Genomic DNA, 13,809 nt, shown 5'->3' on the forward strand with positions numbered 1-13,809 from the left:
AAAAAAAAAAAAAAAAAAAAAAACCAAATAAAACGAGATCGAGATCAGAGAACAAATGGGGGTTACCGGAGGCAGGAGGTAGGAGGTCAGAGAAATGGGTAAAGGGAGTCAAAAGGTAAGGAGGAAAAAAATAAATAAATACAGTGCATTACTGACCAAGAGAAAACAGAACAGTCTTACACTGGGGAAGAAATTGCTTTCATCCTATGACTCTTGTTCCTAATTCTGCAATGCCTCCCTGCTGCCTACAGAATAAAATCCCAAGTCTATGACCTAGTATTTCAGGCTTTTACACTCTAGCATAGTAGGGCAAACACTAGGCAATAAGGATTAGGTAAGTACTATGTATTTAGTTCATATCTTGTCCTGGACTTAAAGGTTAAGTCATAGAATCTGACAGCTAAAAGGAAACTATCGATCTTAAATGAGCATATGACAGGCCCCGACCTACTGCTTTAAGGTTTAACTAAGAATAAATGGGAAAGCCCACTAAAAACTATCAATCAGGGCGCCTGGGTGGCTCAGTGGGTTAAGGCCTCTGCCTTTGGCTCAGGTCATGATCCCAGGGTCCTGGGATTGAGCCCCACATCAGGCTCTGCTCTGTGGGGAGTCTGCTTCCTCCTCTCTCTCTGCCTGCCTCTCTGCCTACTTGTGATCTCTGTCAAATAAATAAATAAAATATATTTTTTTAAAAAACTATCAATCATTCTACAAATACAAGCTGTTGGTTTTACTATCCAGTATTATCACCCAGACCAAAAAAAAAAATCAGTATTTATTGCACCAAAATTTCTCAGGATACAAAGAAATCCATCAGGCTTGGGTACACTAGCATAGTGGGACTTTCAAAGTGAACCAGTTGGTTATTTGAAAGGTCAGGTTGTAAAGCTAATGATGCTAGTAGCTACTCTGACCTCTCTTATCCTTTATAATCTGATACATGGCCAACTACCTTATGAATAGAGTACAAATACAAAGAGGCATTCAGTACATATTTGCTCAAAGACTACGTGCCTAAAACACACTTAGGTGATGATGAAAAGGATGACATAGACAAAGGCATACTCATCCCATGTGTCAAGTTCAGATGCTTTCAATTACCCGTACACCTCTTTTAAAACATTCAAAGTGGGACGCCTGGGTGGCTCAGTTGGTTAAGCAGCTGCCTTCGGCTCAGGTCATGATCCCAGCGTCCTGGGATCGAGTCCCACATAGGGCTCCTTGCTTGGCAGGGAGCCTGCTTCTCCCTCTGCCTCTGCCTGCCTCTCTGTCTGCCTGTGCTCGCTCTCTCTCCCTCTCTCTCTGACAAATAAATAAATAAAATCTTTAAAAAAAAAAAAAAAAGCATTCAAAGAAAATCACGTAATAAAACAAGGAAAGAAATTACAGGAGTAGTTTTGTGTGAATAGGTCAAGGGAATTCAGGTCCCTGTGGTAAAACACATTCCGTAAAAAAAAAAAATGGGGGCTTTAGCCTAAGGATCAGGAAGCATTGTTCTGGTGTCTTCCTCCCAGTAACAATCTCAGATTCTCTGGGAAATGACTCATCCCTCTGCTTTGGAACTGGTGTTTTGAGCAAAGTTAACCCCATCCCCAGCTCACATCTCTCCCCAGTCAACAGTTTAAGGGCAGGAGAACACCCAGACCCAAATTCATCTGATATTCTTGTCACATATCCCTGGTCTATTTGGTTCAGGGATGGAGAGATAACTTAGGTTTGTCGAAATCAGAATGAACCTCGGGATTTTTGCAATTACTTGAAGAGGTGTAACCAGAAAAGGAAGGCGTGGGAGGGGGAAAAAGGTGTCAGAAACCACAGCACTGACGGTTTAAGCCAATTGAAGTTGGCTTACAACACGCAGGTCATGAAATATACGGACTTCCCTAGGACAGAGAGCCAAAGTTTTTAGGAGCAGGCCAACAAGTTCGTAATTGTGTCTGAGAAAAATACTTCTGGGAACTGCATCTATAATAGACTTTTTAAAAAAGGGTTGTTAATGGTAAAGCTAGAAACAGAAACACTATTATAACAGGCAAGTGAGTACAAATGGAAGCCTAAATGAGGTGAATGATAGCGAGAAGAAAGGATAGAATAAGGAAGTAATCTGGAGGCAGGACACAGACCGCGAATCAAGAAGAGATCACGGTGGCAGGAAAAACAGGTGCGCAGCTGAGGAATCCAGACAGATGGTGGGAGAAAGGCTAGTGGTGTGGGGGAACTTGGGGAGGAAGTTAATGGATTCTGGTTTAGAACAGAAGTTTTGATGAAGAAAGAGTGGAAACCCCAGAAGACTATATAGCAATCAGCCCTCATCAAGTGCTCTATTATGATCCCTCTGCAATCCACAACAGATCCGTCCTCATTCCCTGAGAAGATGGATAATCATCTTACTTGTCTCTCTGAAAACATTTATAGTTATTAAGGGTTATATAATCATTCTACTTCTTTTTAGGCTAAGCGATTAACCTGCCTTTTAAAATAAACAAAAACAAAACTCTAACACAAAAATCAGAGGTGGATCACAGATGGAAATATAAAAGCTAATAAAGCCATAAAGCTTTAGAAAAAATATACGAGAGTATCTTCACAATCTGGGGGTAGGCAAACATTTCTTGGTTTATCTTTTGGGGGTTTTTTTTTCTATTTTTCTTCTTTTTTTTCTTCTTTTCCTGTATTAGAAACTACTAACTAGGAAAAAAAAAAATTGACAAACTGAACTTAAAATTAAAATCTTCTGGGGTGCCTGGGTGGCTCAGGGGGTGAAGCCTCTGCTTTCAGCTCAGGTCATGATCTCAGGGTCCTGGGATCAAGCCCAGCAACTGGCTCTCTGCTCAGCCAGGAGCCTGCTTCCCTGCATGCCCCACCCCCACCTACTTGTGATCTCTGTCCAATAAAAAATAAATAAATAAAATCTTTTTTAAAAAATTAAGAACTTCTGTTCACTGGGGCACCTGGGTAGCTCGGTTGATTAAGTGTCTGCCTTTGGTTCAGTTCATGATCTCAGTGTCCTTGGACGGAGCCACAGCTGGGCTCCCTGCTTAGCAGGGAGTCTGCTTCTCCCTCTGACTGCCCTCCTTGCCCCCACTGACCAGCACCTGTGCTCCTGTGTGCCCTTTTTCTCTCTCCCTCTCTCTCGTTCTGTCTCAAAACAACAAACTTTTCATCAAAATATACCATTAAGAAGGTGGGTAGACAAGACCAGAATCTAAAATATATGAAGAGATCTTACAAATTATTAAGGAAAAGAAAAATAAAACCCAATTTTAAAATAGGCAGTAAGTAACAATTCACAAAGTTAGATTTATGCCTGACTCATAAGCAAAGATACACCGCCCCACATCGTTAGTCCTAAGGGAAATGTAAACTCAAAGTACCAAAGAGCTACAACTACATACTCACCAAAATGGCTACAATTAAAATGACTGACACTCTGAATGCTGACAAGAATGTGGTACAATTGGAACCTCACACGCTGCGGGCTGAAGTGTAAGACAGAACCACGTTGGAAAATGGCTTGGCAGTTTCTTATAAAGCTAAACGTACTTCTACCCAATAACCAGCAACTCCACTGCTAGGTATTTAGAGAGATAAAAAGATATGTCCACAAAACGTCTTGTGGAAGAGGGGGGCTGGTGGCTCGGTCGTTAGGCAGCTGCCAGCAGCGAAGGTCATGATCCGTGGGTCTAGGGATGGAGCCTTGCACTGAGCTTCCTGCTCAGCAGGAGCCTGCTTCTCTCTCCCCACCCCACCTCCCCTCACCCCGTTTTCTAATAATAAAATCTTTTCTTAAAAAAACCTTGTGCAATAATGTTCAGAGCAGCATTATCCAAAATAGCCCCAAACTGGAAATAACCCAAATGTCCATCATCTGGCAAATGGACAAATAAATTGTGATTTAGTCATATAATAAATACTCAGCAATAAAGCATCAAGCTATTAATATACTCCAATTAACATGATTGAATTTAAAGGATGGTAATGCTAAACCAGATACAAAACACAAAGTATAATTCCACTTACAGGACTAGTAAAACTGTCGTTTAGGGTGAGGGTCAAGGGGTAGCAGGGATTAACTGGAAAGAGACACAGGGGAACTTTCTGAGGTTTTGGAAATGTTTTCTAGGCGTGTGGGATACACAAAGTGCATGCCTTTGTCAGCATTTGTACACTTCTATGGATTCCACCATATGTAAATTAAGCCTCATTGAAAGGAAAAAGTAAGAAACTGATTTCCAATATAAGCACCTGAAATCAATATGCTTTATTACTGGACTGAAGGAAACTTTTGTTATTCTAAGGCAAAATCGAAACACACCCAAAACTTTTAAAAGGTAAGAACAAGAGCAAACAGGCTGACTAAAAACATCACAGGGACCACACACCCACCATGGGCCTGTATGCAAATCACTTATGCTCTCTGGGCCTCTATTTTTTTTAATTACATTATTTTGTCATCCATAAAACAAAGTTTAGAAACTCTACCTCACCAGGAATATGTAAAAATTGAGCGTATGCCAAGTATCTGGTATAGTACGTGGCACACAGGGCCTTAGTAAATGGTAGTGGGGTAGGAAACAGCAATCAGAAAAGGCATGACAAAGATCCACTTTACCTTTCTGGTGTAATAGGCAATAATTTTTTTTAATGAAGATTTTTAGTTATTTATTTGACAGAGCTCGAAAGTAGGCAAAGAAGCAGGCCCCCTGATGAGCAGAAAGCCCAATGCCAGTCAAAGGCAGAGGCTTTCACCCACCGAGCCACCCAGGCAATAATTAAAGAGTTTTATTTGAGTATCTTCCCATAGCCCTATCCTTTTTTTTTTTCCCTTCCCATTAAAACTCTCCCCGTCTTGGGGCGCCTGGGTGGCTCAGTTGGTTGGACGACTGCCTTCGGCTCAGGTCATGATCCCGAAGTCCCGGGATCGAGTCCCGCATCAGGCTCCCAGCTCCATGGGGAGTCTGCTTCGTTCTCTGACTCAAATAAATAAATAAAATCTTTGAAAAAAAAAACTCTCCCCGTCTGATAACTGACCCTATGCCATACAGCTGGCTAGTGGAGTGAGAGGGAGGAAGAGGTGCCTTGCTCTCAGTGACCCTGCTCCTTCATCTTAGAAATGTTCATGTGGGGCGCCTGGGTGGCTCAGTGGGTTAAGCCTCTGCCTTCAGCTCAGGTCATGATCTCAGGGTCCTGGGATCAAGTCCCACATCGGGCTCTTTGCTCGGCAGGGAGCCTGCTTCCTCCTCTCTCTCTCTCTCTCTCTCTCTCTCTGCTTGCCTCTCTGCCTACTTGTCATCTCTGTCAAATAAATAAATAAAATCTATAAAAAAAAGAAATGTTCATGTGATGGGGCGCCTGAGTGGTTCAGTCACTAGGCATCTGCCATCGGCTCTGGTCATGATCCCAGGACGCGCTGGGATTGAGCCCTCTCCAGCTCCCCCTGCTTCTATTCCTTCTTTTGCGATCTCTTTCTGTCATAAATAAAGTAAAAACTTAAAAAAAAATGTTCATGTGAAACCAAGTTTTGGATAACCAAATTATACGTAAAGGTATGAGTGAAACTCCCAAGTCCAAATTGTTTTACAAAATGCAAAACACTTCTTAAGAATACTAGTACTAAAGCTAGGTTTCCCATTTATTAGGTTTACCGAAGGGCGCATCCTTCCATCTGCTAGAAAGCTTTCTAATTATCTTTCAAAAGGCCATGCTGTTTCCAAATGCTACAACACACACAGCAGTAACTACTTTCCACAAAGAGCAAGTTCAAACAGTAGACGAAGCATGCAGAATGCTCTCCTTTTCTCACACCAATGCTGTCTGGTTGGATTTCAGCCAAGAACAGGGCTCAAGTAGATTTATCTTTCCTGTAGATGGTGTAAGTACATTTGCCTAATGCAGTGCCCTAGATTTTACAAATTACATTTGCTGGTGTACTTGCAAGTCTGCAGTTTTGAACATTTTCAAGGAGGACACAAGACATTTATATACAACAGTCCATCTTGACTATCAGTAAGAGCCCTCTTCTGAGGCCACCTACCATCGTTTTGCTGTAATTTAAAAATTTCTGTAAAGCATTTCTTGGCTCCTAGCGAAGTCTGCGTTGAGCCAAGATGCTGATGTTCTATCTGCATTCAGACTGCACAGAAAGAATCCACTCATACCAAAGATCTGCTTGAAAGCTTTTAAGGCCAAAAAATGTCTGTTGTGTGGCCTATGACAGGCACTGACTAAAGGAAACTTGAACTATAGCTCAGGAACACCATAAACCTGGGGGAAAACGTTTGGCTTAATATGGCACAACACAATTCGACATGATGTTCATACTACATCGAAAAAGTGACTATGAACCAACAACAACAAAAAACTTATGATCAAGAATTTATTCTCCCTAAAAAGTTCAATATGCCGTCTTAGTACCAGGATTTCCTCAAGATGCAGTGGTATTCACTGCACAGTGGCTCGGGTCTAACTCCCCATCGTGATGTCACAAAACTCGAAATGCAACGGAATCCGACTCTGTTGGTGCATGCGGTCCTGGGATGTCAACCATCAACCTGGAGCAGGCACAGGGCCAGAAAGCTCCATCAGGTTTCCCCACTGTCCCCAAGAATCACTGCTCCCCCAAACAAACAAGTCCTTAAAAGATCCGACCTAAAAAAAGAAAAAAAAAAAAAATCAAATCTGCTGGCTGTGACCGGTAAGAAAGGTACAGGGATCACCTATCAACGGACAGGAAAGTAAGTGGGTGTAAAATGGCTTCCCGGGACGGACTGAGACGCAGTCAGCCACAAGCAAATGCCTTCCTTGAGTAACGGCTTTCCACCAGACGTGGAGGGGCTCGGGCACCGAGCGAGCCAAGAACCCCCCAACCGTCTCTCCTCGGGACCCGAACGCGCGCAGGAGACGGTCCGCAAACCCGACGCCAGACAGGTGCGGGCAGGGAGAATGGGCACGTCCGGCTGCCAGCGTGACTGCCGCGGGGGACACGACGCACTCGGTCACCCACCCCACGACCCTGCCGGTCGCGGCCCACCGGGTGCGGAGAAGAAAGGAAGGGCTGGGAAGCACGTGGTCGGCGGCTCCGCCGGGGGCTCGGGGGCCGCAGCAGCACTTCTCCCGGAAGCGGCGGGCTGGGCCGCGGCCACACAGCCCCCGACTCCGGGCCCCCGGCCGGACCCCCGCCGCAGGCTGGCCGCGCCGGGGATCGCGGACAGGCTCGTGCAGGGAATTAAGTTTCTAATAATACAACTTCAGGCAGATTAGTGCCGGCGTCGCCAGACACCGAAGCCACACTTGGCGGAGGGGGTGGGGGGAGGCGGTGCGCAGGGCGCGCGGGCCGGGGGCCGGGGGGGGGGGGGGGGGGAGGGTCTCCCCGGCAGGTGCGCCCCCAGCGCGTCGTCGCCGCGCTCACCAGGTACCAGACGCCGAGCAGGATGGTGCCGGTGCGGACATGGCAGCACAGGCAGCAGCTGTTGGAGTAGAACCGCGTCCAGGGCGCGACCATCTTCATCGCTCCGGCTGCGGGCGCCGTAGCGCGAGCGCGCGCCCAAGTTTCCAGGAGCGTCGGTCGCGTAGCTCGGGACTCCCGGCGCCGCCGCTGCGGGCTCTCCCGTCGCTGCTGCCGCTGCTGCCGCGCGGGTCCCGCTACCCAGTGGCCTGCGCCTCCCCGGAGAGCTCCGCGCGCCTGCTGCGGCCGGACCCTGCGCTCCGAAGGCAGCGGGAGGAGGAGGAGCGGGAGGGGGCGGGCCACGTGACCCGCGCCGGGGCCAGTGATGTCACCGTGGGCTCCAGCCAGCTGCAGGCGCCGCCGGCCCGGGACAGATAAATCAATCATCCTTCACCACCGCCCCGCACCCCTCCCCATCCCCCCCCCCCCCGCAGTCCCCGGCCCGTCCCGGAGCAGCCCCGCGGGGGAGTTCCGGGCCTCCCCCTCGCTCCTGTGGTCATTTGTGTAACTCTGTCCCGCGTTTTGGATTCTTTTCTAGTCTCCTCGGTTGCGGTTTCTCCCCTTCCACTTCAGTTTTGCAGATAATCTGTAGATGCAAATACTATCATTGTTATCTTACAAACTGCGAGAGGGAAAACTGCAGGGTGTGTGCGATTCCGGTCAACAGCAGTCCTTTGAACCCGCTGCTGGAGCCCGGAGCAATTTGTCTCCGCTTCCCAGCTCAATTACCGTGGTAGTAACCTTTTTCCCAGAAAATAGGATGTGTGTCAAGGACATCCTCGCTGTGCTTCGGGCAGCATTTTTAATCATAACTGCAGCTCTGAAGAAACAATCATCAAGCCAATTACTACCGCATGGGCTCTGAAGGCCACAACACGGACCGTGAGGGGGCTACTGAACGATAGCTCCAGCTGGGGGTTATTTCCTCCCATTTGTTGTTTGGTCTCCAAGAACCCTCGCCCTGGGTTAGCATCTAATGACCCTTCAAGCCAGACATCTCCTGAGTTAGATTATTAGTGCGTGTCAAAGTATAGTTTCGGACTTGGAGCAAGAGAAAAACGGGTCAGATTTAAATTTCTTAAGGACGGGTTATTCAGGAGGGAAGGAGAATGTGCGATGAGGTGGTTTCCGTGCAGGACCAGTTAGTTTGTTAAGACTGGAAAGCTGTCACATTCTTAGTGTGTCGCTTAAACCTGGATCCAAAGGGACTGGGGCGTCTTTGCCAGAGATTGTCAGATGTGGGCCCTTAATTGGAAGTAATAAGTAACATGCGGGAGAGCATCAGAAAGGAGGATGAAGATCAGTTGTTTTGTTTTGTGACTACAAATTTCTGTTTTCTCTCACACCTGAGATAATTTTCTCTTTGGGGTCTTTAATGTTCAGTTATACCCATAGGTACTTTTTTTTTTAAGATTTTATTTAGATCCATCTGTAGTTCATAAGCATGATGATTGGGTGTTCACGCTTCTGTGTGACATGTGCCACCCTCTAAACCTTGTTACAACCTCGGCACATTACCCATCTGACGTGGAAAAAAAAAAAAGATTTTATTTATTTGACAGATGACGAAGTTCTAGAACATAGGTGAGGTTCGGTGGGGTGAGGTCCGGAGCCGATGACTAAGAAAGAATTCTTGAGACACCTTTGGTGCAAAATGGTGATTATTAAGCATGGGGACAAGACCCATGGGCAGGAAGAGCTGCTGCCCCACTATCCTGAGGAGTGCCTGATTATATACACAGGAGTTGGGTAGGTGATGACAAAGGGGATGTTAAAAAGGGCTGTCACGGTAAAGACTGTCAGGATATTGGAGGCCTAGTTATTGTTAAGCCAAGGCTGTTTTTCCCTCTGATGAGACACTAACACGAAGACAATTGGGAGTTTCCTGGTGGAATGTCACATTCCTCTGAACAAACATCCTTGTCAGTGAGTTTTAGGTTTAGAAGAAATTTAACTTTACATTTCCTTCAGCCCCAACCTCCTTCAGTTTTTCTGGAGGGGAGGGCGACATTAGGGCTTGAGGAACTGAGTTATTTGTCTCTGGAAGTTGGGCTACTGATAAGATAGCTTCTTTATTGTAAATCAGTAGGACACTTGTAGACCGAGAGACTCCTGTCTTGCAGGATTGTGATCTTTGCAAGTTAATTAGTTGTTTTTCTTTTAGGGTAGCCAGGGGTGCCTGAGGAATGTCACACATATTACCGAGGGGAGCTAGTCGAGACGGGGTGCAAGGTGCCAGCTTTTGCTTTGTCCTCAGCCAGCCTTCTGCTTCCTCATCACAGAGACAGATCATAAGTAGGCAGAGAGTCAGGCGGGGGGGGGGGGGGAGCAGGCTCCCCGCTAAGCAGAGAGCCTAATGCAGGGCTCCATCCCAGGACCCTGAGATTATGACCCCAGCTGAAGGCAGAGGCTTAACCCACTGAGCCACCCAGGTGCACCACCCCGCTCCATAGGTACTTTGAAACTGCTGTGTTATCAGATAAGCAGGAGTGCTCTGCACAGGATGGAAATAGAAAATCAGGCTGAGGAGTGGTACTTTCCAAATTTAAACTACCAACATGTTCCTGTAATTACCTCCAGCTTTGCCCTCCCCACCAGGATTTCAGATTCATTAGGCAAATGATTCATTGATTAAAGGGAATTTTGTATTTCACAGAGCTTACTATTCAAGATCTGAATTTACAGATACTTGCTACATGGCACCAGAAGAGAGGAGGGATGGAGAGTAGAGAAAATCTGGCTGTAGAAAGGAGATCAGTAGAGAAACAATCCATCTGCAAGCAAAGTTTATGAAATAAAACATAATGTCAGTGTCTCTGGAGTTGTAGTTATTTGGATGTGAGAGGACTGGGGAGGACTGGCAAAAACAAACAAAACCAGAAAAACAAAATGCCAGAGGCTTCCCCAGAAAGTTAAGTCACAGCCATTCTCAAACAGCGACGTATTTACTGGAGCACCGATCACAGCTGGACCGCTTTTTAGACAAACCAGCTTGTTCTCATCTCTGGGTGCCTCAGCTTCTGGGGCCACACATGCTCTTCCCTGCTAGAGTACACCTCTCCTGCCATTCTTCTCTGTCTCCATAGTGCCTTTGTTACGGAGATGGGCAAACAGTAGGTCTCCATTTTAGAAAGGCCCCATTTACTCGTGCTCTGTAAATTCACCTGGCGTGAGTAAATTGACCTTGCATCTGAGTAAACCAGAGAAACTATGTTCTCATGCCAAGGGGGAAGCAAGGAAGTTCTTCTTTCTCTGCATTCCACCCTAGGTCCCCAAACACCTGATAACATCTAAAAAGATCCCGAATGCTGAACATGTTCCAGGACATTCACCTCAAACCAACCTCTGTGGACACTGGCATCAGTATCCCCACCTTTGGTGATTTATGGAATAACATCTATCGTTTTCCTGGCACTTGTCTATGATCTGACCCAACCCTGGGTTCCTAAAGGAACACGTACCCTAGACCCCTTTCCAATAGAGATCCCTAACTCCAAAAGACCAGAAGGCTCACCTCTCTTTTTCTGAGTCTGCCGGACACTCTGCTGTACTCTATCACTTACACTATTCAGTAAGCTCTGCTCTCGTTTTCTTCTGGCTCACTTCCATCCTTGGGAAAGGACCCTCTCTGATCCTTGGATAGGGCCTGCCTGCATCCTTACCAAATGTTAAAGGCTTCTTACCTTTAGGACTTCAGGCCTTGCAACTTCTTTGTCAGCAGGTCCCTTCCCTTGCCTTCTCGAAGTCCCCATTTTTCTCTCCCTGAATCCTCCCCTCGCCCCCTTCTTCCAAGCGCATTTTCCAGTGAATTGATGGAAACGTTTCCTTCCATCAATCTATCTGCTATGATCCAGTATACCAAGGTCAGTTAGAGTGGCGACGGGGTACAGGACATAAAGACATAAAAGCTGCAAAGATGAGTGCATGCAGCCCCCGCCCCTCCCTCCCTGGCTCCCTAAGCAGACTGCGTGGTCTCCAAGGTGCTAGTTCAGAACATCTGCAGAGTACCCCTACAGGTGAAAAGGAAATGCAATGGGAAAGTAGATAGGGGTCATTTACATGACAAATGTGGGGAGTTAGCATTTCAGTTGGGCCGTGACTAGGTGAACAGAACCTAGGCAGGGAACACAAAGGAGAAGGAAGAAACACTTGATCCAGGATTTACATAGGGCCAGATACTCTTTGGAGGTAGGGAAGGTCTCCCAGGAGCTGCCTCTAGGACCTGGGTAAGGGTCTGTCCCAGGAGAAACCTCAGAACCCCCCCACACACACCAAAGGCTGAGAAATTCAAGGAGCTACTACCATCTAGCTATCCTGGAAAGGACAAGGGGAGGCAGTGCCTTCCATGGTTGTGTTGGAAAAGGACCCCACGTGCCTACAGGGGAGGGTGCTGTGGAATGTCTTCGATGATGTAAGTACTTCTCAGTCGTCGGTGATGACAGAACAGAAGGGTAGCCAAGACCAAAGCAAAAGGCTGAGACCTTGCAACTTCTCCCCCACCCCCACTTCGGGGTGGGACATATGTGATTCTTTAGGAATCTCCCAACTATCTTAATAGCCTGCTAAAAAGGGCAAAACGACCTTGGCAATGGCAAGGCCTCTGGTATGGGGTATCTTGTAGATTCTGTTTAGCATATGAAAGTGTAAGGGCCTTATTCAGCCAGAGCGGCCCCACCCCAGTTGAACTGCCATTTTATTGTCTATGCAGTAAAACTTAAATTGACCCTGCACCGCCCACCACCACCACCTTCCCGCCCCGCCAGAGGAACTTCCTTAAAAGCAATTCTTCAAGGGGCACCTGGGTGGCTCAGTGAGTTAAGCCTCTGCTTTCGGCTCTGGTCATGATCCCAGAGTCCTGGGATCGAGCCCCACGTCGGGCTCTCTGCTCAGCAGGGAGCCTGCTTCCTCCTCTCTCTCTGCCTCTCTGCCTACTTGTGATCTCTGTCTGTCAAGTAAATAAATAAAATCTTTAAAAAAAAAAAAAAAAAGCAAGTCTGTGAAACCAGTCCCAGGTATCAAAGCCCAAATACAAGCATGCGTCAGGTCAGGTGGAGATAACAGTCCAAATGCCGGGATGAGTTGGGTCAGGCGGAGACATCCAATCAATAAAGCGTGCATACTGTCTCCCTAGTTACCAAGGAGTATGGGCCCCGCCCTTCGGGCCCCTTTTAGGTGCCAATTCTGCCGAAGGTGATAGGCTGGTTCAAATATCTACTAGGGTAAATTGTAATTCAATTGGTCACTTATGTGTGACCTAACATGACTGTGCAGGTTTCTCTGTGTGTTACAATTTCATTGGGCACCTGTGCGTGGCCAGGCCCAACCACATGGCCTTTGCCCTTAAAAGCTAGTCTGCGAAACAGAGAGGGGTCACCCTCTCTGTAAGAGATGCGGCCCCGAACGTTCGGTCTATTTTTTTTTTTTTTAAGATTTTATTCATTTATTTGACAGATGGAGATCACAGAAAAGCAAGCAGAGAGAGAGGAGGAAGCAGGCTCCCTGCTGAGTAGAGGGCCCGATGTGGGGCTTGATCCCACGACCCTGGGACCATGACCTGAGCCAAAGGCAGAGGCTTAACCCACTGAGCCACCCAGGTGCCCCACATTCGGTCTGATTCTTGATGCTTGGCATGGAATAAAGCTTTGCTTGACCTTCGCTTTGTATCAGTCTCGCTCCTTTAATCACGGACCCATTATTGGGGGACCTAACAAAAGTTCTATTGAAACCTCCGTTTTCCTTACTTCCTGCACCCCCATGGTACATAACCTGCCACCCCTTACAACCTGGGGCAGCAGCTCTTCCTGCCCAGGGGTCCTGTCCCCATGCTTTAATAAACCACCATTTTGCACCAAGGATGTCTCCGTCCTTTCTTGGTCATTGGCTCCAGACCTCACCCCACCGAACCTCACCTATATTCTAAAACTTCCATCAGTTGGTGGTACCAAAGAAAACCCAATAGGTCTCCTCACACACTCTCCAAATAAACCAGGGATCTGTGCATTCATGCAGTCATGAATTTGGGGAATGAAAACTTTCCAGGTGAGGGAAATAGAGAAAAAAATGGAAAGTAACGTAATAGCAAGATAAATGCTACAAGGTGCTACGAGAGCCCCACCTCTCAGTTCAGGGAAGACCAGGGAAGTGACCTCTAGATCCCTATGTGTGGGGTAAGTTGGAGCTGGCTAGGGAGACAGGCAGAGGACAACCTCAGACAGGATGTGGGCAAGGACATGCAAGGGCCCAGCATCTGGCTAGCCCACAAATTTAGAAACAGCAGGTAGTATGATAGCCAGGAGTTGACATTTGAAGAGAGGGGGTACAGAGTAGAGAAGATGGGGCTGAGGAAGTTTTATGGGTGTCAGTAT

General features: G+C 47.0%; 1 protein-coding gene and 1 non-coding gene across 3 annotated transcripts in view; one reads left to right on the forward strand and one right to left on the reverse strand.

Moving 5' to 3' along the window:
- The window catches only part of LAPTM4B (lysosomal protein transmembrane 4 beta), an 83,614-nt gene extending 72,278 nt beyond the window's left edge, over nt 1–11,336 (reverse strand). Inside the window, exon 1 of one of the 2 annotated variants that reach the window (XM_044245236.1) lies at nt 11,128–11,336. In XM_044245236.1, coding sequence (XP_044101171.1) covers nt 11,128–11,196 — 69 coding nt within the window. In that variant the 5' untranslated portion in view covers nt 11,197–11,336. Of the gene's footprint in view, nt 1–7,408; nt 7,712–11,127 lie in introns of those variants that run through there. The other variant, XM_044245237.1, reaches the window with a different exon arrangement.
- On the forward strand, nt 8,868–8,972 carry LOC122905802. The gene has a single exon (XR_006384475.1). It is a non-coding gene; the product is annotated as a small nucleolar RNA U13 (small nucleolar RNA).
- Nucleotides 11,337–13,809: the final 2,473 nt, after the last annotated feature.

Source organism: Neovison vison, chromosome 4, assembly GCF_020171115.1.
Source record: "Neovison vison isolate M4711 chromosome 4, ASM_NN_V1, whole genome shotgun sequence".
Taxonomy (NCBI): Eukaryota; Metazoa; Chordata; class Mammalia; order Carnivora; family Mustelidae; genus Neogale; species Neogale vison.